Source organism: Eumetopias jubatus, unplaced genomic scaffold, assembly GCF_037043125.1.
Source record: "Eumetopias jubatus isolate StellerSeaLion01/CBP00866 unplaced genomic scaffold, mEumJub1_p1.0 scaffold_12, whole genome shotgun sequence".
Classification (NCBI taxonomy): Eukaryota; Metazoa; Chordata; class Mammalia; order Carnivora; family Otariidae; genus Eumetopias; species Eumetopias jubatus.
In genome coordinates this window covers 51006955-51028979 of record NW_028274818.1, presented here as the reverse complement: position 1 = coordinate 51028979, position 22025 = coordinate 51006955, and the positions used below count along the sequence as shown (strand labels likewise).

The window sequence follows — 22025 nt, the reverse complement described above, 5'->3', positions numbered from 1 at the left end:
GGACAACTACTAGAGCCTTCCAGAGCTGGCAAATGAGTTTTCCATTCATTAAACAAATAAAGCACCTATTAAGCACCTATCATTTGCCAGAAATGGGGAGTCAGAAGTAAGTAAGATATATAAGACCTCTTTCCTGAGAAACCTTCAACTTGAGAACACAGTATTTAAAATTACCGCTTTAAAACATTAGGCTTGGAGGGAGGAGCAAGATGGCGGAGGAGCAGGAGACCTAAATTTTGTCTGATCCCAGGAATTCAGCTAGAAACACATCAAACCATTCTGAACACCTATGAACTGAAGAGGAGATGAAAGAAAAGAACAGCAGCAACTCTCTGAACAGAAAAACGACGACTTTCTGGAAGGTCTCTTCTTATTTATCCACTGTATATTTTCTGGGGTCGTTGTTACCCTGTTAGCATTTTGTTCTCTCATTCATCTGTTCTACTCTGGACAAAATGACTAGATGGAAAAACTCACCTCAAAAAAAAGAACAAGAGGCAGTACCGATTACCAGGGACCTAATCAATATGGACATTAGTAAGATCTCGGAACTAGAGGTCAGAATGACGATTTTAAAGATACTAGCTGGGCTTGAAAAAAGCATGGAAGATACTAGAAAAACCCTTTCTGGAGAAATAAAAGAACTAGAATCTAAAGAAGTCGAAATCAAAAAGGCTATTAATGAGGTGCAATCAGAAATGGAGGCTCTAACTGCTAGGATAAATGAGGCAGAAGAGAGAGTTAGTGATATAGAAGACCAAATGATGGAAAATAAAGAAGCTGAGAAAAACAGAGATAAACAACTACTGGAACACGAGGGCAGAATTCAAGAGATAAGTGATACCATAAGACGAAACAACATAGAAGAAGAAGAAGAAGAAAGAGAGAGGGGGGCAGAAGGTATACTGCAGCAAATTACAGCAGAGAACTTCCCTAATGTGGGGAAGGAAACAGGCATCAAAATCCAGGAGGCACAGAGAACCCCCCCTCAAAATCAATAAAAATAGGTCAATACCCCGACATCCAATAGTAAAACTTCCAAGTTTCAGAGACAAAGAGAAAATCTTGAAAGCAGCTCGGGACAAGAGGTCTGTAACCTACAATGGTAGAAACATTAGACTGGCAACAGATCTACCCACAGAGACCTGGCAGGCCAGAAAGGACTGACATGATATTTAGAGCACTAAACAAGAAAAATATGCAGCCAAGAATAATATATCCAGCTAGGCTGTCATTGAAAATTGAAGAAGAGATAAAAAGCTTCCAGGATAAACAAAACTGAAGGAATTTGCAAACAAAAGAAATATTTTAAGGGGTCCTCTAAGCAAGGGGAGAGCCTAAAAGTAACACAGACCAGAAAGGAACAAAGATACCATACAGTAACAGTCACCTTACAGGCAATACAATGGCACTAAATTCCTATCTTTCAATAGTTACCCTGAATGTAAATGGGCTCAATGCCCCAATCAAAAGACACAGGCTATCATTTTGGATTAAAAAAAACCAAGACCCATCGATATGCTGTCTGCAAGAGACTCATTTTAGACCCAAAGACAACCCCACATTGAAAGCCAGGGAGTGGAAAACATGCTAATGGACACCAAAAGAAAGCTGGGGTGGCAATCCTTATATCAGAAAAATTAGATTTTAAAACAAAGACTGTAATAAGAGATGAGGAAGGACACTATATCATCTTTAAAGGGTCTATCCAAAAAGAAGATCTAACAATTGTAAATATCTATGCCCCTAACGTGGGAGCAGCCAATTATATAAGACAATTAATAACAAAAGCGAAGAAACACATTGACAATAATACAATAATAGTGGGGGACTTTAACACCCCCCTCACTGAAATGGACAGATCATCTAAGCAAAAGATCAACAAGGAAATAAAGACTTTAAATGACACACTGGACCAAATGGACTTCACAGATATAGTCAGAACATTCCATCCCAAAGCAACAGAATACACATTCTTCTCTAGTGCCCATGGAACATTCTCCAGAATAGATCACATCCTAGGTCACAAATCAGGTCTCAACTGGTACCAAAAGATTGGGATCATTCCCTGCATATTTTCAGACCACAATGCTTTGAAACTAGAACTCAATCACAAGAGGAAAGTCGGAAAGAACTCAAATACATGGAGGCTAAAGAGCATCCTACTAAAGAATGAATGGGTCAACCAGGAAATTAAAGAGGAATTAAAAAAAAATCATGGAAACAAATGAAAATGAAAACACAACTGTTCAAAATCTTTGGGATGCAGCAAAGGCGGTCCTAAGAGGAAAGGATATAGCAATACAAGCCTTTCTCAAGAAACAAGAAAGGTCTCAAATACACAACCTAACCCTACACCTAAAGGAGCTAGGGAAAAAACAGCAAAGAAAGCCTAAACCCAGCAGGAGAAGAGACATAATTAAAGATCAGAGCAGAAATCAATGAACTGGAAACCAAAAGAAGAGTAGAACAGATCAACGAAACTAGGAGCTGGTTCTTTGAAAGAATTAATAAGACTGATAAAACCCTGGCCAGACTTCTCAAAAAGAAAAGAGAAATGACCCAAATAAATAAAATCATAAATGAAAGAGGAGAGATCACAACCAACACCAAAGAAATATAAACAATTATAAGAACAAATTATGAGCAATTGTATGCCAGCAAATTACATAATCTGGAAAAAATGGATGCATTCCTAGAGATGTATAAACTACCAAAACTGAACCATGAAGAAATAGAAAACCTGAACAGACCCATAACCACTAAGGAAATTGAAGCAGTAATCAAAAATCTCCCAACAAACAAGAGCTCAGAGTCACAAGGATTCTCAGGGGAATTCTACCAAACATTTAAAGAAGAATTAATACCTATTCCTCTGAAACTGTTCCAAAAAATAGAAATGGAAGGAAAACTTACAAACTCATTTTATGAGACCAGCATTACCTTGATCCCAAAACCAGACAAAGACCCTAACAAAAAAGAGAATTACCGACCAATATCCCTGATGAACATGGATGCAAAAATTCTCACCAAAATACTAGTCAGTAGGATCCAACAGTATATTAAAAGGACCTTTCACCACAACCAAGCGGGATTTATTCCTGGGCTGCAAGGTTGATTCAACATCCGCAAATCAATGTGATACAATACATTAATAAAAGAAAGAACAAGAACCATATGATCCCCTCAATAGATGCAGAAAAAGCACTTGACAAAGTACAGCACCCTTCTGATTAAAACTTCAGAATGTAGGGATAGAGGATATATACCTCAATACCATAAAAGCCATCGATGAAAAACCCACGGCGAATATCATTCTCAATGGGGAAAAACTGAGAGCTTTCACCCTAAGGTCAGGAACATGGCAGGGATGTCCACTATTCACCACTGCTATTCAACATAGTACTCGAAGTCCTAGCCACAGCGATCAAACAACAAAAAGAAATAAAAGGCATTCAATTTAGCAAAGAAGAAGTCAATCTCTAACTCTTTGCAGATGATACGATAGTTTATGTGGAAAACCCAAAAGACTCCACCCCAAAAGTGCTAGAACTCATACAGGAATTCAGTAAAGTGGCAGGATATAAAATCAATGCACAGAAATCAGTTCCACTTCTATACATCACAACAAGACTGAAGAAGGAGAAATTAAGGAGTCGATCCCATTTACAACTGCACCCAAAACCATACAATACCTAGGAATAAATCTAACCAAAGAGGCAAAGAATCTGCACTCAGAAAACTATACAATACTCATGAAAGAAATTGAGGAAGACACGAGGAAATGGAAAAACATTCCATGCTCATGGATTGGAAGAACAAATATTGTGAAGATGTTAATGCTACCTAGAGCAATCTACACATTTAATGCAATACCTATCAAAATACCATCAACTTTTTTCAAAGAAATGGAACAAATAATCCTAAAATTTGTATGGAACCAGAATAGACCCTGAATAGCCAGAGGAATCTTGAAAAAGAAAAGCAAAGCTGGTGGCATCACAAATTCTGGACTTCAAGCTCTATTACAAAGCTGTGATCATCAAGACAGTATGGCATTGGCAGAAAAACAGACACACAGATCAGTGGAACAGAATAGAGAGCCCAGAAATGGACCCTCAACTCTATGGTCAACTCATCTTTGACAAAGCGGGAAAGAATGTCCAATGGGAAAAAGACAGTCTCTTCAACAAATGGTGTTGGGAAAACTGGACAGCCACATGCAGAAGAATGAAACTGGACCACTTCCTTACAGCATACACAAAAATAAACTCAAAATGGATGAAAGATCTAAATGTGGGACAGCAGTCCATCAAAATCCTAGAGGAGAACACAGGCAGCAACCTCTTCGACCTCCGCCGCTGCAACTCCTTCCTAGAAACATCACCAAAGGCAAGGGAAGCAAGGGCAAAAATGAACTATTGGGATTTCATCAAGATAAAAAGCTTTTGCACAGCCAAGGAAACAGGCAACAAAACCAAAAGACAACTGACAGAATGGGAGAAGATATTTGCAAATGACATATCAGATAAAGGGCTAGCATCCAAAATCTATAAAGAACTTCTTACACTCAACACCCAAAGAACAAATGATCCAATCAAGAAATGGGCAGAAGACATGAACAGACATTTTTCCAAAGAAGACATCCAAATGGCCAAAAGACACATGAAAAAGTGCTCAACATCACTCGGAATCAGGGAAATCCAAATCAAAACCTCAATGAGATACCACCTCACACCAGGCAGAATGGCTAAAATTAACAAGTCAGGAAATGACAGATGTTGGCGAGGATGCGGAGAAAGGCGAACCCTCCTACACTGTTGGTGGGAATGCAAGCTGGTCCAGCACTCTGGAAAACAGTATGGAGGTTCCTCAAAAAGTTGAAAATAGAGCTACCGTACAACCCAGCAATTGCACTCCTGGGTATTTACCCCAAAGATACAAATGTAGGGATCCAAAGGGGTACATGCACTATGATGTTTATAGCAGCAATGTCCACAATAGCCAAAGTATGGAAAGAGCCAAGATGTCCATCAATAGATGAATGGATAAAGAAGATGTGGTATCGGGCACCTGGGTGGCTCAATCGTTAAGTGTCTGCCTTTGGCTCAGGTCATGATCCCAAGGGCCTGGGATCGAGTCCCGCATCAGGCTCCCTGCTCAGCGGGGAGCCTGCTTCTCCTCTGCTTGTCTCTCTCTGTCTCTTCTGAATAAATAAATAAAATCTTTAAAAAAAATTAAAAAAAAGAAAATGTGGTATATATCTACAATGGAATATTATGCAGCCTTCACAAAAAACCACAAAATCTTGCCATTTGCAACAACATGGATAGAACTAGAGGGTATCATGCTAAGCGAAATAAGTCAATCAGAGAAAGATATATATCATATGACCTCACTGATATGAGGAATTCTTAATCTCAGGAAACAAACTGAGGGTTGCTGGAGTGGTGGGGGTGGGAGGGACAGGGTGGCTGGGGGATAGACACTGGGGAGGGTATGTGCTATGGTGAGCGCTGTGAATTGTGTAAGACTGATAAGTCACAGACCTCTACTTCTGAAACAAGTAAGACATATGTTAAAAAAAAAAAAAGATAGTAGGAAGGGAAAAATGAAGGGGGGGAGATGAACCATGAGAGACTATGGACTCTGAGAAACAAACTAAGGGTTCTAGAGGGGAGGGGGTTGGGGGATGGGTTAGCCTGGTGATGGGTATTAAAGAGGGCACATTCTGCATGGAGCACTGGGTGTTATACAGAAACAATGAATCATGGAACACTACATCAAAAACTAATGATGTAATGTAAGGTGATTAACATGACATAATAAAATAAAACTAAAAAAATAATAAAAATAAAAATAAATAAAACATTAGGCCTGAGCAAAATTCCGGAAGGAAATTATTTTCTCTGCACTCCCAAATCCTGACATTTCTCATTGATCCCAGATAGCCCAATAACTTGTAGAATGATAACAAAAATATCTTCTGAAAAAAAGAAAAAGTTCATTAGCAGTTCAAAAGAGTCAGAGGGGCGCCTGGGTGGCTCAGTGCCTAAAGTGTATGACTTGATTTTAGCTCAGGGCTTGAAATCAGGGTCTTTGAGTTAGAGCTCTAAGATGGGCTCCACGCTGGGGCCCAGTATGGAGCCTATTTAAAAGAAAACAAAACAAACAAACAAAAAAAAAGAAAACAAAACAAAACAAAACAACTTGTTTAAAAAATAAAGAAAAAAAAAGAAAAAGTCATAATTTTTCCTTTGAAAACAAATCATTTGATTACCTGGAGATGTTTTTAAATACAAATTAAAAAGTCACAGCACTCTACAATACAGAATCAGTACTGGCTGTCATTAAGAACTGAAATTTAGGAAAAACAATTCTTATAACTGGTTATTACAAGAATAAATGTTGAACATGAATAGTTTCAAGCTATGGCAAGAGTGGCATTTTAATAGAATATGTACATCAAATTAAAAACATGCTCATTATTAAGGGCAAATCAGACAAGAAAGTAATAGGGATACCAAGTATCATACACTCAAAAGAGGCGTGCCTGGGTGGCTCAGTTGGTTGAGTGTCCGACTCTTGATTTCAGCTCTGGTCATGATCTCAGGGTTATGGGATCAAGTCTCATTCAGGCTCTGTACTCAGCGGGTAGCCGGCTAGAGATTCTCTGCCACTCCCTCTGCTCCTCCCCCCGCTTAAAATAAATAAATAACATCTTAAAAAAAAAAAAAGAAAGAAACTCAAAAGAATTTATTCCTTTTATTCTTTTGGGTGTCTCAAAAGTACAGTGTTTCAACAGGTCCTGAAGGGAATAACGGAAGAGTGGAACTCAGAAGCCACAATGTCTCAGGTCAAACCTTAATTCTATCATTCACTAGCATTGTGTTGAACTAGGACAAGTTAGAGAATTTCTCTCTACCACAATTCCTCATCTGTACAATGGAGTTGACCATAATGCCTTATTCCACAGGTTTGATATAAAGATTAAATGAGTTAGTGAATACTTACAGTATCACGTAAGGTACTTACAAAGGTATCTTTAAAAATAATCAAATTATCAAACACTACATTACCAATGTAGCGACTGATCTAGCAGCAGCAATGCCACAAACCATAACCATTTTCTTCTTATAAATTTACTAATGCCTGGTGCAATTCTACTTAAAAATTTGAGAAACCCTGAGCAAAAATGTTAATATAACCTCTAAACTACAGATGGAACGTAGAACAATTTTAACCATTAACAATCTACGTATGTAAAATTCAAACCAAGAATTGAAGAAACAGCCACTGCTAAGTATTCAGTAAGTTCAAACAATGCAATTTCAAAAAATACTTCTCTGATGGCCAACAGGTATTTAAGAAAATATGCAAAATGTGACATGTTATGTGTAAGATGAGTTTCTATCTTTTCCATTACTTGCTGTTGTCAACCTAGGACCATCCAGTATTCATGAGCATGAACTTCTCTACTAGCCACTAATTTCCATAAGCTATTTATTTCCATACCTAGTCCACTAATAGCTGAGATACTGTCAAAGTAAACAAATGCTGCCACCTTGTGGAATTATAAGTATGGTATTAAATAACCCAACATGATCCATAAGCTAAAGGAAAACTTTTTTTTTTCCTGAAGATTTTATTTATTTATTTGACAGAGAGAGACACAGCAAGAGAGGGAATACAAGCAGGGGGAGTGGGAGAGGGAGAAGCAGGCTTCCCGCTGAGCAGGGAGCCCAATGCGGGGCTCAATCCCAGCATCACAGGATCATGACCTGAGCCAAAGGCAGACACTTGGCGACCGAGCCACCGAGGCACCCCGCAAAAGGAAAACTTTAAAACCAAGTTTCTTTTGCTCTCAGTGAGATTCTCAATGCAGTGAATGACCAATACTAGATATATTTCATGCAATTTTATAGTAAGAAGAATTTCTTCTACAATGTAATGAAATAATGCAACATTATTAAATAATGCAAATTCAACATTATTTGTCATTTCTAATATGTCTTTATCTCTTTCCAAAAGAAGTTCTTCATCAAAATTTCCTATTTTGAGAGGAATTAAAAGCCTTTAAAGTGAATTTATTATCAATGATGTGTGTGAATATGAGAAAGTAGAAAAAGCAAAAAAATCACCAGGGCTGTGAAACTTGCAGTCTCTCTGAATATTATTTTCGTTGTTGCTACCTACTAGTCTTCATCTATCCTGTCTTATATTATAAACCTTCAAAATTAAATTTTTTTTTTCAGAAATGTTAGTTCAATGTCAATAAAAGAACGGATGTTAAGATGCAAGATGAGGGGCGCCTGGGTGGCTCAGTCATTAAGTGCCTGCCTTCGGCTCAGGTCATGATCCCAGGGTCCTGGGATCGAGCCCCGCATTGGGCTCCCTGCTCAGCGGGAAGCCTGCTTCTCCCTCTCCCACTTCACCCTGCTTGTGTTCCTGCTCTCACTCTCTCTCTCTCTGTCAAATAAATAATAAAATCTTAAAAAAAAAAGATGCAAGATGAAACAACTAAAGGTACCTTTTAAATTTTTAATTAAAATATTTTAATAAAACCAATCTCACTCCAAAATTAAAAAAAAAAAAGATTTATTCCAGAGAAAGAGCAAGCAAGAGAGCGGGGATGGGTGGGGGGAACCGATAGCCTCAAGCAGACTCGAAGGGGTGCGGGAGTCTGACGCCTAACCAACTGCACTACCCGGTTGCCCCTAATCTTTCATTAAGTGGTATTCCCAAACTGAAATCTCATTTAAGTCTTCAGTAAACTTCTGCCTCAGAATACACAGTCCTCTTACATAAATGTCACTTTATGATCAAGACTTAATATTCCTGAAAACAATATTACACTATGTGTTAACTAACTAGAATTCAAAGAAAACTTTGGGGGGGGGGGGACTTAATAGCATTAAGAAAAAAAACCTGCCCAGGATATTAAAATCAAACCAAAATGGCTTTCAAAAATGATGAAAAAAAATGGCTCTTACTCCTTTTTGAATCCTAGAGATGTATAACCAATTCTACATTTCCTAACTAGAAATGCTGCTTTTGTAATATAAAGATGGAAATTTTTACTTTGTTTTTGGATTTTTATTCATTTTTTTAATGGAAAAGAAAATACAATGCAGAATTAATTTACAATGATAAGGGACATTAATCTATATTACAAGAGAACTATAATCTACATTATATTTTAGTTGAGTAGAATCACATAATTATAGGTAAATATATACATCAGGTCATTATTATAAACCTCCATTGTTATTTGTGCTGTTTCATATTCAAGCTACATTTCTCAAGCTTTTAAAAACATATATTATGCATTCCTACACTAGTTACGAATTTAAGGGGCGCCTGGGTGGCTCAGTCAGTTAAGCGTCCAACTCTTGGTTTCAGTTCAGGTCATGATCTCAGGGTTGTGGGATCAAGCCCCATGGCAGGCTCCTCACCGGGTGTGGAGGCTGCTTGGGATTCTCTCTCTCCCTCTGCCCCTCACCACCCTCAACTTCTGCACAAGCACACTGGTGCTCTCTCTCAAAAAAAAAAAAAAAAAAATTTAAGTAATAGTGTTACACTGTTACTCCAAGCTAAAGTGTTTCAAAAACTTTCTTACATTACTTCTATAAAGGCACTGAAATAATACTAAGAGCTTTCCTAAATCCAACCATCATATCTGGCCTGTTCATGATTGTACTCTTAGCCTAGCCCACATTAAGGAGTCAATTAATTTTTGTTATATAAATTTAATCACTCATTTAATTAATTAGTTAAATAAGCCCCACAATGTACTGGATTTTCAAGTTTTAATCACTCCAGTGCTTGATAAAGAAAACTCACATTACCAACACATAGGAAAAAAATGAATGCATGAATTCTTGTCTTACTCAGACTGTGCTAAACCAGCTGGAATACAATAAAAGGTTTACTGCAAGTCTCTTTAGCTATCAGCTTAAATTCCAAGATCAATATTCTTATATGTTAATAAAAATCTTCATCATGCAAATGGAAAACCATACATAGTAATGTATTGGACAAGTTAAAAATTGCCAAATTCCTGATCTGCATGAAAACATCTTTTTACAGTTTCTTAATTATATCTAGGAGATTTTGAACATAAACAAGCAATGTGATAATACCAAGGGATTACTAGTAATTGTGTTACATATGATACAGCCCTGTGGTTTTACAATGTTCGTATTTACATTCTTAAGGATATAAGGATGAAATGACATAGCATCTGAAATTTGCCTCAAAATATTAAGCAGGGGCACCTGAGTGGCTCAGTCAGTTAAGCATCTGCTTTCAGCTCAGATCATGATCCCAGGGTCCTGGGATTGAGCCCCACTGAGGGCTCCCCACTCAGCGGGGAGTCTGCTTATCCCTCTCCTCCCCACTCATGTTCTATCACTGTCTCTCTCTCTCTTTCAAATACATAAATAAAATCTTAAAAAAGAAATACGTAAGCAAAGAAAGAATGAAAAGTATAAAAGAAAGGGCGCCTGGGGGTGGCTAGTCGTTAAGCATCTGCCTTTGGCTCAGATCATGGTCCCAGGGTCCTGGGATCGAGCCCTGCATCAGGCTCCCTGCTCCATGGGAGGCCTGCTTCTCCCTCTTCCACTCCCCCTGCTTGTGTTCCCTCCCTTGCTGTCTCTCTCTTTCTCTGTCAAATAAATAAATATTTTAAAAAAACCAAAAAGTATAAAAGAAGCAAGGATAGCAAAATTGGATCATGCTGAATCTGGAAGATGGCTATATGAGGGATTATTATTGCATTCTCTCTATTTTTATATGTATTAGAAATTTTTATTAAAAATTTTTAAAGGATAGTGGGGCGCCTGGGTGGCTCAGTTGGTTAAACGACTGCCTTCGGCTCAGGTCATGATCCTGGAGTCCCAGGATCGAGTCCCGCATGGCTCCCTGCTGTCAGCAGTGAGTCTGCTTCTCCCTCTGACCCTCCCCCCTCTCATGCTCTCTCTCAAATAAATAAAAAATAAATAAAAATTTAAAAAAATAAAAATTTTTAAAGGATAGTCATCAAGATAATGAAGATAAAAATAACAAAAAGATAACTAGAAAATCCCAATATCTGAAAACTATTAAGATATGTCTCAATAATCCATGAGTCAAAAAAAAAATCAAATTTGAAACTTAAGTTTCTTGAACTGAATGAAAATGAAAATCCTATCTTCAATGCAGTAACAATGAATAGTCGTAAAATTATGAAAACATCTCCACTTACAGTAGCATCAAAAAAAATTTAGGAATTAATCAAAAGTGAAAGATGTGTGCAATGAAAACTACAAAAAATTGCTGAAAAAAATTAAAGAAGACAGAAATAAATGGAGATACATCTCATGTCCATGGATCAGAAGACTGAATATTGTTAAGATGCCAATATTACCCAAAGCAATCTGGAGATTCAATGCAATCCCTGTCAAAATCCCAATGACATTTTCTGCAGAAATAGAACAAACAATCTTGAAAAAGAACAGAGCTAAAGGACTCACTTCCGGATTTCAAAATTTACTACAAAGCTATAATAAAACAGTGTGTTGGAGCACCTGGGTGGCTCAGTCTGTTAAGACTCTGACTCTTGATTTTGGTTCAGGTCATGATCTCGGGGTCAGGAAATCAGAGTCCGGTGTTGGGCTCCACGCTGGGTGTGAAATCTGCTTAAGATTCTCTCTCCCTCTGTCTCTGCCCCCCAGCCCTCACTCTCTCGCTCTCTCTCTTAAAAAAAGTGTGGTAGTGGCATAAAAATAGCTATACAGGCCAACGAAGCAGAGAAGAGAACCAGAAATAAACCCTTCCACATATATATATATATAGTCAAATGACCTTTGACAAGAGTGGCAATACCATTCAATAAGGAACAGAGTTTTTCAAGAAATGATGCTGGGATACTGCATAACCACATAAAAAAAAGAATGAAGCTGGACCCTTACCTAAAACCATACACAAAAATTAACTCAAAATGGATCAGAAAGTTAAATCTAAAACACAAAACTACAAAACTCTTTTCATGACTTCAGATTTGATAATGATTTCTGGGATATGACATCAAAAGCACAGGCAACAAAAGAAAAAAAGACAAATTAGATGTCGTGTAAATTATAAAATTCTGTGACTCAACAGACAATATCAATGTAAAAAGACAACCCACAGAATGAGAGGAAATATGTACAAATCTGATAAGAGATTAATATCCAGAATATATAGACAACTACTGAAACATAACAACAAAACAATTCAAAACTGGGCAAAGACTTCAACAGAAATTTCTGTAAAACAAATGGCCAATAAGCACAGGAAACAATGCACAACATCCACTAGTCATTAGGGAAATGCAAAGCTAATCTAAGAGCTACCACACCTCACATCTGTTAGGATGGTGACTATCAAAAACAGAAAATAACAAGTGCTGGCAAGAATGTGGAGAAACTGGAAGCTTTATGCACTGCTGGTGGGTTTATAAAATGGCACAGCCATTGTGGAAAACAGTATGGCAGCTCCTCAAAAAATTAGAAATAGAATTACCATATAATCCAGCAATGCCATATCTGGGGATATATCTAAAAGAACTGAAAATAAGGTCTTGAAGAGGTAGCTGTTCACCGACGTTCATAGCAGTATTATTCACAACAGTTAAAAAACATGGAAGCAAACTGAGGGTTCTAGAGGGGAGGGGGTGGGGGATGGATTAGCCTGGTGATGGGTATCAAAGGGCACGTACTGAATGGAGCACTGGGTGTTATACGCAAACATTGAATCATGGAACACTACATCAAAAACTAATGATGTAATTTATGGTGATTAACATAACATAATAAAAAAGAAAAAAGAAAAAAGAACATGGAAGCAACATATGTGTCCATCAACAGACAAACAGATAAGCAAAATGTGGCATATACATACATACAATGGAGTGTAATTCAGCCTTAAAACGTAGTAAAATTCTGATATATGCTACAACATGGACAAAAACTGACATTTTGCTAAGTGAAATAAGCCAGTCACAAAAAAACAAATACTGTATAATTTTGCTTGTATGAGTTACTCAGAGTAGTCAAAATAATAGAGAAATAAAGTAGAAGGGTGGCTGCCAGGATTCGGGGAAGATGGGAATGAAGAGTTACTGTTTAACGGATACTGATTTTCAGTTTTACAAGGTGTCAAGTATTAAAACGATGGATACTGGTGACACTTGCACAATACTATGAAGGTATTTATTAAATACCACTGAACAGCACACTCATTAAGATAGTTATTTTATGTTACATGTATTTTATCACAATAAAAATAAAATTTGGAAAAAAGAAAAAATACCACATCAAAAATTCATGGGATGCAGCTAATTCAGGGTATGGAGAGAAATTTAAAGCACAAATTATATTACAGAAGCAAATTTTCAACTCAATCACTTTAGTTTCTACCTTAAGAAACAACAAAGAGGCAAATTAAATCTAAAGAAAGTAGAAAAAAAAGAAATAAAGTTTAGAGCAGAAATCAATGAAAACTATAGAATATCAATAAACTAAGAGCTATTTGAAAAGACAAATAAAACTGATAAACTTCTAAACCAGACTATTAAGGAAAAAAAAAATAAAGGCAAACAAGCTTCCAATATCAGGAATGAGAAAGGGAACATCATTAGAGAATCTAAAGACACAAAAGGATAATAAAGGAATATCATAAACACATGAATGCCAATAAATTCAACAACCTAGGTGAAATGGGCAAATTATTTTTTTTTAAGATTTTATTTATTTATTTATTTGACAGAGGGAAAGAGAGAACACAAGTAGGCAGAGCAGGAGGCAGAGGGAGAGGGAGAAGCAGACTCCCCACCAAGCAGGGAGCCCGATGCGGGGCTCGATCCCAGGACCCTGGGGTCACGACCTGAGCCGAAGGCAGACATTTAACCGACTGTGCCACCCAAGCGCCCTGGGCAATTCTTTTAAAGACACAAACTAAAAATAATGTTCAATCAAGAAAAAAAAATCAATAACCTGATTAGTCTTACACTTCTTTTAAAAATTTAATTTATAGGGGCGCCTCGGTGGCTCAGTCATTAAGTATCTGCCTTCAGCTCAGGTCATGATCCCGGGGTCCTGGGATTGGGCCTCACATCGGGCTCCCTGCTTCTCCCTCCCCCACATCCCCTGCTTGTGTTCCCTCTCTCGCTGTGTCTCTCTCTGTCAAATAAATAAAATCTTTAAAAAAAAAAATTTAATTTATATTTAAAACTCTTCCCTCAAAGAAAACTCAAGGCCAAGATAGTTTCACTGGAGAATTCTACAAAATATATAAGGAAGAAATAATACCAATTCTTCACAAACTCTTCTAGAAAACTGAAGATGAGGGAGCCCTTATGAGAAGAGCACATATACCCTGTCACCAAAACCAGACAAAGACATTATAAGAACACAAACTGCAACCCTAACAGATGAATACCATTAATCATTTCATTTTAAAGATGAAGACACTGAGGACTAAAGAGATTCAGGAACTTGACCAAGACCACAGAACTAAAAATTGGCAGGCAACCTGACTTCAGAACACAGGCTCTTTTTTTTTTATTTCCTTATTTTTTTTTAATTTAATTTTATTATGTTATGTTAATCACCATACATTACATCATTAGTTTTTGATGTAGTGTTCCAGGCTCTTAACTAGAACAATGAAACTGCTTGTTAAATTCTAGATTAAATTCTAGATACTCTTGCAAAAGTAAATAGTAAAGAGTGCTGCCCAATACTTACCTAGAGACTATGCTGGAACCATTATAGAGATCGCTAGCATATGACAATGTAGCCAAAGGTCGTACTGAATTATATCGAGTAAACTTAGACAAGCATTCCTGAAATTCATCCAACTGGCTTGCAGTTCGACTATCATCTATACGAAGAAAACAAAATAAAATAAATTTTACTGCAATGTAAGTCAAAGAGCAGTATATACAGATTAAAAAATATATTCTAAATATAAACAATTCTTAAGTATTTAGAGAATATTAGCATGCACAAATTATTTAGCTGATCTCTCAGCTTTAATAAAAATTTCTTAGTGGTTCATTGAAACACACTGTCTCTTTCAACACCAATAAAAACATACTGTAAATATTTTTAAGCAATAGTACCTTGGAAAACAAAAAAGTACCTCTGATCAAGAGAAATATAATCTTTTATTAAAACAAAAATCCCTTATCAATGGAGAAAATGAGGGTGGAGAGAGGAGTATATACACTGAGTATATTCGTTATTTTGAAGGAACACATTTACAGAGATACATCTGCAAGCCCACATTTATTTACTATTAAAACACAATTTATAACATAATTTAGATTAAGAAAGCAATTGCTTTTTAAGTAAAAAGAAAGTGAAATACTTGTTCACATTATACTTTGATGTTTCTCAAATCAGTTATGAAAAGGGAGAAAACTGTAATACATCAATTATTCTCAAAAATAAAATACTTCTACTCAAATGTCTTGGTGGAATAGGGAAAACATTAATTCCATCCACTAGAGCACTGAATAAATACTTTGAGTAAAGCCCATTTCAGTAAACTATTCATAATTAAATTACGAGGAATTTAAATCACAAAATCATCTCATGAAAGACAGAATAAATACAGCTATCTATTCTCCAACCTAGAAACAAGACTACAGAGAAAGCATGAATAAAAAATCATTGCTTTTCAAAAATGCTTTAAGTTTGGACTTGTATTTTCCTTTCCAAAGAAAGAAAAGTAAAACACCCAATTTAGTTAGCTTCTTAACTGAAATTTGAAGTAAGATTGTTACAACACTGTTTTCATACCTTCTTCATCACTTTTAGCTCATACACAAACACATACAACTTTTTCAAGGTAAACTTTCGTGATATCCCCCCCACACACACTTTAAAGATTTATTTATTTGAGAGACAGAGAAAGAAAGAGAGAGCGCGCTCAAGCAGGGGGTGGGAGAGAGAGAAAGCAGACTTCCCACTGAGCAGGGAGCCCAACATGGTGCTCCAGTTCATGACCCCAAGATCATGACCTCAGCCAAAACCAAGAGTGGGACACTTAACCAAGTGAGCCACCCAGTTGTCCCATGATTTCCCCTCCTTAAATGTCCTCTGAAAATAAGTAGGCATAATGAAATTTAGATATAAGAATCATTAAGTCTGAGGTGCCTGGGTGGTTCAGTTGGTTGAGCGTCTGCTTTTGTCTCAGGTCATGATCCTGGAGTCCCAGGATCAAGCCCCATGTCAGGCTTCCTGCTCAGTGGGGAGTCTGCTTCTCCCTCTGCTGCTTACCAGGCTCATGCTCTCTCTCATTCTCTAATAAATAATAAATAAAATCTTAAAAAAAAATCATTAAGTCTACAGAGTTAAGGTACCAACGACAGACAGTAAAGAATTGATTCAATTCATCCGGAGATATTAGGTTATCTTGAAGGTAACTACTGACATGAAGAAATTTATCTAACACTACTACAGCAAAAAACAATTACTAGTCTCTGATACTAAGCTTCTGTCTCCGATATTTTACATTTTAAAGACTTAAACACTAAAATGGCAAATTCATCTAACCTATATCAAAGGTTCCAATTTTATACTGTTTCCATTCTAAAAACAGCAAAAAACAAACCCAATTAGCACGCACTGTCATAATGTTACTTAAATAATGTTCCTGCTCCACAAAAATTCTTCTCAGTAAATTCAACAAATTGGAAATAAAACATGGGTTACTGCAGTAAAATGAATCAACTGTACTACAAAGTGGTTTGAATGTAACAACTAATTGGTTCTTTTTATATATAATCCCATTAACTCTGAGTATTAATATAATAGTGACTGGAAAGACACCTTAGATATTTGTTTAAATACTAATTTAATGTAAATCTATTCTTTCATGTTTTGACACCAATCCCCAAGCATAAAAAAATTTACAAGCATTCAAGAATGTATATTCTGCTGAAGTCCATAATCTTTTCCTGGGTAGCTAAACTTCTGGGGCCATGATACCTATTCATTAACATCTACTTCCAAAAGCAGTTATAAAGAAAACACTAAAAATAATTACTTTAGTATCTGAAAGTATAGGGATTTGATTTTTATCTGGTTATAAAAAGGTAGGATCTTGTATGCTTGGTAGGTTTATGGTCAATAATCATACATATCTGCTAGCGTATTACTTTTCCTATTCCAATTACAGATTAGTTTGTGAAAGTGTGTTCAGCATGTCTTTTTTCTCTTCTAATGCTTTATGATTTACCTTCTCTTCCAATTACAACTAAGAGTCCAGGGCATTAATCTCTTAATCTTCATCTCTCATTTCCAGAGTTGAAAATTGAAAATCAGAAAGAGGGGATGGATTCTCATTTAAAAATATACAGAAGGAAAAACAAACACTATGTACTCCATTATGTATAAGTTAAAATTTCTTCTTCACAGTCAAGGACACTAGGAGGAACTTCATATTCAGCAATACGGTAAGTGTAGTCAATGTATAAATTCAGTAAGATAAACTTGAGACTCCTAAAAACTAAGGACAACATGTTTTAAATACAATATAACCATGCCCATAAAAATGAAAATCTAATCTTATCCTCCTGTTTTTAATTTATTCTACCTTCCAGTAATCTTACATCCCCAAAATAAATTGGTCTGTGACTACACCTTTACTATACCACAGCAATGCCTATGCTGCTAGTTATTTAAAAACTATTCCCCAATCTCTCTTTCCTACCTCTCTTTTTCTTTTAAATGTCTGCCATTTGCCTATGGATGTATTTCAACAATGCACCAACAAATAACATCTAACAGCGTTAATATGAACCTTTGCCAATCAGACTGTAAATATCAAACCACTTTCCAATTTCACAGCTTCCTATTGCACTTTATAGACTATTACAGAGGCTCAAAAAGGGGCTCAATTCCCAGGCAATACAATCAAAGTTTCCCATCTTATAAAAACTGTTGATTGTTAATTGCATACACATTTATAAACAAAGCTTGTTCTCACCTAGAATTCACAGGAAAAATGGTATGTAAATCTTCTTTTTCTTCCACCACCTATCCTAAGGCAAATTTGTCCAAAGGTCCTAAGCAATGTGTAGATTTTTTTTTTCCCTTCAAATTTTTATTTAGATTCTAGTCAGTCAGCACACAGTGCAATATTGGTCTCAGGAGTAGAATTCAGTGATTCATCACTTAAATACAACACTCAGTGCTCATCATAAGAAGTGCCCTCCTTAATACCCATCACCCATCTAGCCCATCCCCTACTCACCTCCCTCCATCACCCCTCAGTTTATTCTCTATCTCTTCTGGTTTGTTTTCTCTCTCTTTTTACCCCTGCTCCCATATGTTCTCCTGATTTGTTTCCTAAATTCCACATATGAGTGAAATCATATGGTACTTACCTTTCTCTGACTTATTTCACTTAGCATAATACACTCTAGCTCCATCCACATCATTGTGCATGGCAAGATTTCATTCTAATTGATGGCTAATATTTCATTGTGAATATATACCACATCTTCTTTATCCATTCATCACTCAATGGACATCCAGGCTCTCTCCATAGTTTGGCTATTGTTAATAATGCTGCTATAAACATCAGGATGCATGTTGTATTTGAATCTGTATTTTTGTTATCCTTTGAATAAATACCTAGTAGTACAACTGCTAGATCACAGGGTAGTTCTATTTTTAACATTCTGAGAAACCGCCATAATGTTTTCCAGAGTGGCTACAACAGTTTGCATTCCCACCAAGGTGCAAGAGGGTTCCCCTTTCTCCACATCCTCACCAACACCCATTGTTTCCTGTGTTCTTAATTTTAAAAATGTGTAGATTTTAATACAAACATGCCTATTCAAGAGGAAACTAAGGCCAGATTTTTAACAACTAATAAAATATCACACATTTTTTTCCTCATTTTGAGCAGGTGTACTACTAATGATATCAGTTAACTGAGCACCTAATTTATATCACCTATAAATCCTAAAAAACAAAACAAAACATAGGGTTGGTATTAATGTCCCTACTTCATTGGTGAGCAAAGACACTGAGAAAGTTACAACTCAAGGAGAACTGCAGTAATGCAATGAAAATACCCTATTATGTCCATGATGTTGCATAAGTTATTTCCTCTACTTTGAAAATTTTCTAATTATCTTATTTAGTTAATGAATTCTAGCTTTGACTAAATACAATCCTCTAAAATCCCTACAGTGATCATTCCCTTACATTTCCCCATTTTCAACTTGGTGTGGATTTTTCATTCCCAGCTGTATTAGTGGATATTCTTCTCTATTCCCCTAACACACTTATACAACATATAATATCACATAGAATTATTTACCTGTTGCTTTGCCCCACTGAATTTACAAAACTCCCTGACAACAGAAATCAGTTCTTTCATCTTTTTATTCTTAGCACAAAGGACAGTGCTTAAAACTTAGTAAATGTTTAGTATTTCATAATAAGAGGCAAATGAATGCAACTGATTTTTAGCAACATATTCATGCTTGATTTTTTTTCTTAACTTTATATAGCTCACTACACAAAGATTAAAAATCCCCAAATAGAAGGGATAAAAACAAAAACAGCTATGGGAAACAAATGTTCTTCAAGATCTCTAAGAACCTCCACAACATTCTGGTAGAATATGTCGAAAAGACACACTTTTGTTTTATAAATAGGACTTTATATGAATCCAGCATAAGAAACTAGAAATGGATCTGACATATGAACTTGATATATTTTAAGAAGTCTGGAATATGTACCTGAAATACGAGACATCCTTGTGGAAAAGTAACATTGCTCTAAATCTTCAAAATGAGCAGTGAGTCGTTTTCTTCTTGATGCTAATGTGCTGTTATACCAAGGCTGTTTCTTTGTCTAAAGTAGTAACATAAGAAAAGACACTTGTAACTTAGAACAAATGATAGTCTTTTTCTGCACAGAATACCTAAATGATTACATATTCAAAATATCAACATATTAAAATAATTAAAAATGGTAAATACTCATAGTTCTTAGACCATATTTTTCAATTTTTATTTTTAAAATGCAAATAAGCTCAGGGTCTGGGGGGCCAGGGGCAGGAGTTGGGGTCCAGGTCCTGCCCCTGAGCCCAAGCCTCCTGGGGAAGCCTGGTTGTACTATGTAAGGAAGGGGGGGAAATCTATCAACATATCTCAGGTTACAGGGAGGCGCATAGGTGGGGGAGGGACTGGGTGGACCAAAGGCCAGAGGGGAGGGGCTTCTGGAGATGGAGAAAGACCTGAGGATGGGGCCAGTTGGGGGAGGAGGAGGAAGCAGCCTGATGGGGGCAAAGGGCGAAGTCCCAGCTGGGCTAGGCCCCTGGTTGGTACAATATGGTTTGTTTGCTATAAAACTCTAATCTTCCAGCCAAAAAAATAAATTAATTAAAAATAAATAAATACAATAAAATATGCAAATAGGCTCTCAAGGCCAATTTTATAAGAATGAAATAAGAACCTTCTTTCAACTCTCCAAATTAAATTAAGATAGAATCGGGGCGCCGGGGTGGCTCAGTTTTTGAGCGTCTGCCTTCAGCTCAGGTCATGTTCCCAGGATCCTGGGATTGAGCCCTGCATTGGGCTCCCTGCTCAGCAGGAAGCCTGCTTCTCCCTCTCCCACTCCCCCTGCTTGTGTTCCCTCTCTCGCTGTGTCTGTCAAATAAATAAATAAAATCTTTAAAAAATAATAAAAAATAAATTAAGATAGCATCCTTTATAACTACCATGCTAAATTTTAGAATTTTGAGAATTTTAATATGCAGAAATTGTTAGAAAACAATGTTCAAAAGGAAACTACTTTTTCATCATCCTTATATTGCAACCCTGTACTCTTTGAATAAGAGAAATGGTCCTTGATTGACAGAATATATATTTAAGTTAATACTGATTTTTTTTTTTTAAAGATTTTATTTATTTATTTGACACAGAGAGAGATAGCGACAGCAGGAACACAAGCAGGGGGAGTGGGTGAGGGAGAAGCAGACTCCCCGCGGAGCAGGGAGCCCGATGTGGGGCTCGATCCCAGGACCCTGGGATCATGACCTGAGCCGAAGGCAGTCGCTTAACCGACTGAGCCACTCAGGCGCCTCAAGGTAATACTGATTATTAAATTAAGGGGCAATAATATGTAATATGAATGTACTAGTCTACCATATATATTAGAAGATCAGAATAACTAAATCACATATACATAAAGCCAGCAAACCTGAAATATATTGGCATATAAATCTATTAAAAAAATCTATGATCCTCAATATATAATATTGCCTACACCATATTAAATGAAAGGATAAGACAATTCTTTCCACAAATGGTTATTTTTCTATTATGCTTGAGGCCCACAGACACAGAGATGAGACAAATGACAAGAGCTTGAGATGACACAAGTTCATCGTAACTATACAATAACTGCAAATGTATTTAAGTAAGAAATATTAAGGTACTACCTTGAATAAAACACTCTAAAGTGAACCCCTGCTAAAACCAGGTGGCAGGTAAAAATCTTATTTTAAAGCAGTGCTTGAATCACAAGAAAGTAAGACAACTTCCAAAGATTTAACAGATATACAAGCAAATAAGAAGCTGAATTCAGAGACGTGATATTAAAGAAAACATAATGGTGCAGAGGAGGGGAAAGACAAAGAGGACAATACTTATTTGGGGACAAATACCAACAAAAGAAAAAACACTAAAACTGAGAGAAACTGAAAAAGAGAATTTCTGAACTGGAAGATAAATCTAAAGGATTTAACCAGAACTAAGGATAAAAAATAAGGTAGAAAATCTGAAACAGAGGTTAAGAAGTATAAAAGTATAAGGTTGAAAATATGGGCACTTAGAGACCCAGAAAACTGTAAAAGACTAAAGAAGAAATATTTGAAGAATTCATGTTGACAATTTTCCAGAACTGAAAACAGACATAAATACAAAAGAAATTATTCCTATCAAGTAGGAAAATTTAAAAGAAATCAATAATTAG

The 22025-nt window shown here is 36.4% G+C and overlaps 1 protein-coding gene across 6 annotated transcripts in view; it reads right to left on the bottom strand.

Moving 5' to 3' along the window:
* COP1 (COP1 E3 ubiquitin ligase) overlaps positions 1-22025 on the bottom strand; it is a 246412-nt gene that overhangs the window by 126942 nt on the left and 97445 nt on the right. For all 6 annotated transcript variants that reach the window (XR_003612279.2, XR_003612280.2, XR_003612276.2 and 3 more), the window contains 2 exons: positions 19787-19901; positions 14769-14904 (listed from right to left, as the gene is read on the bottom strand). Coding sequence is in view for 1 of the 6 variants with exons in the window: in XM_028122995.2 (XP_027978796.1) it covers positions 14769-14904; positions 19787-19901 (251 nt within the window). In the remaining 5 variants the exon portion in view is untranslated. The remainder of the gene's footprint in view (positions 1-14768; positions 14905-19786; positions 19902-22025) is intronic.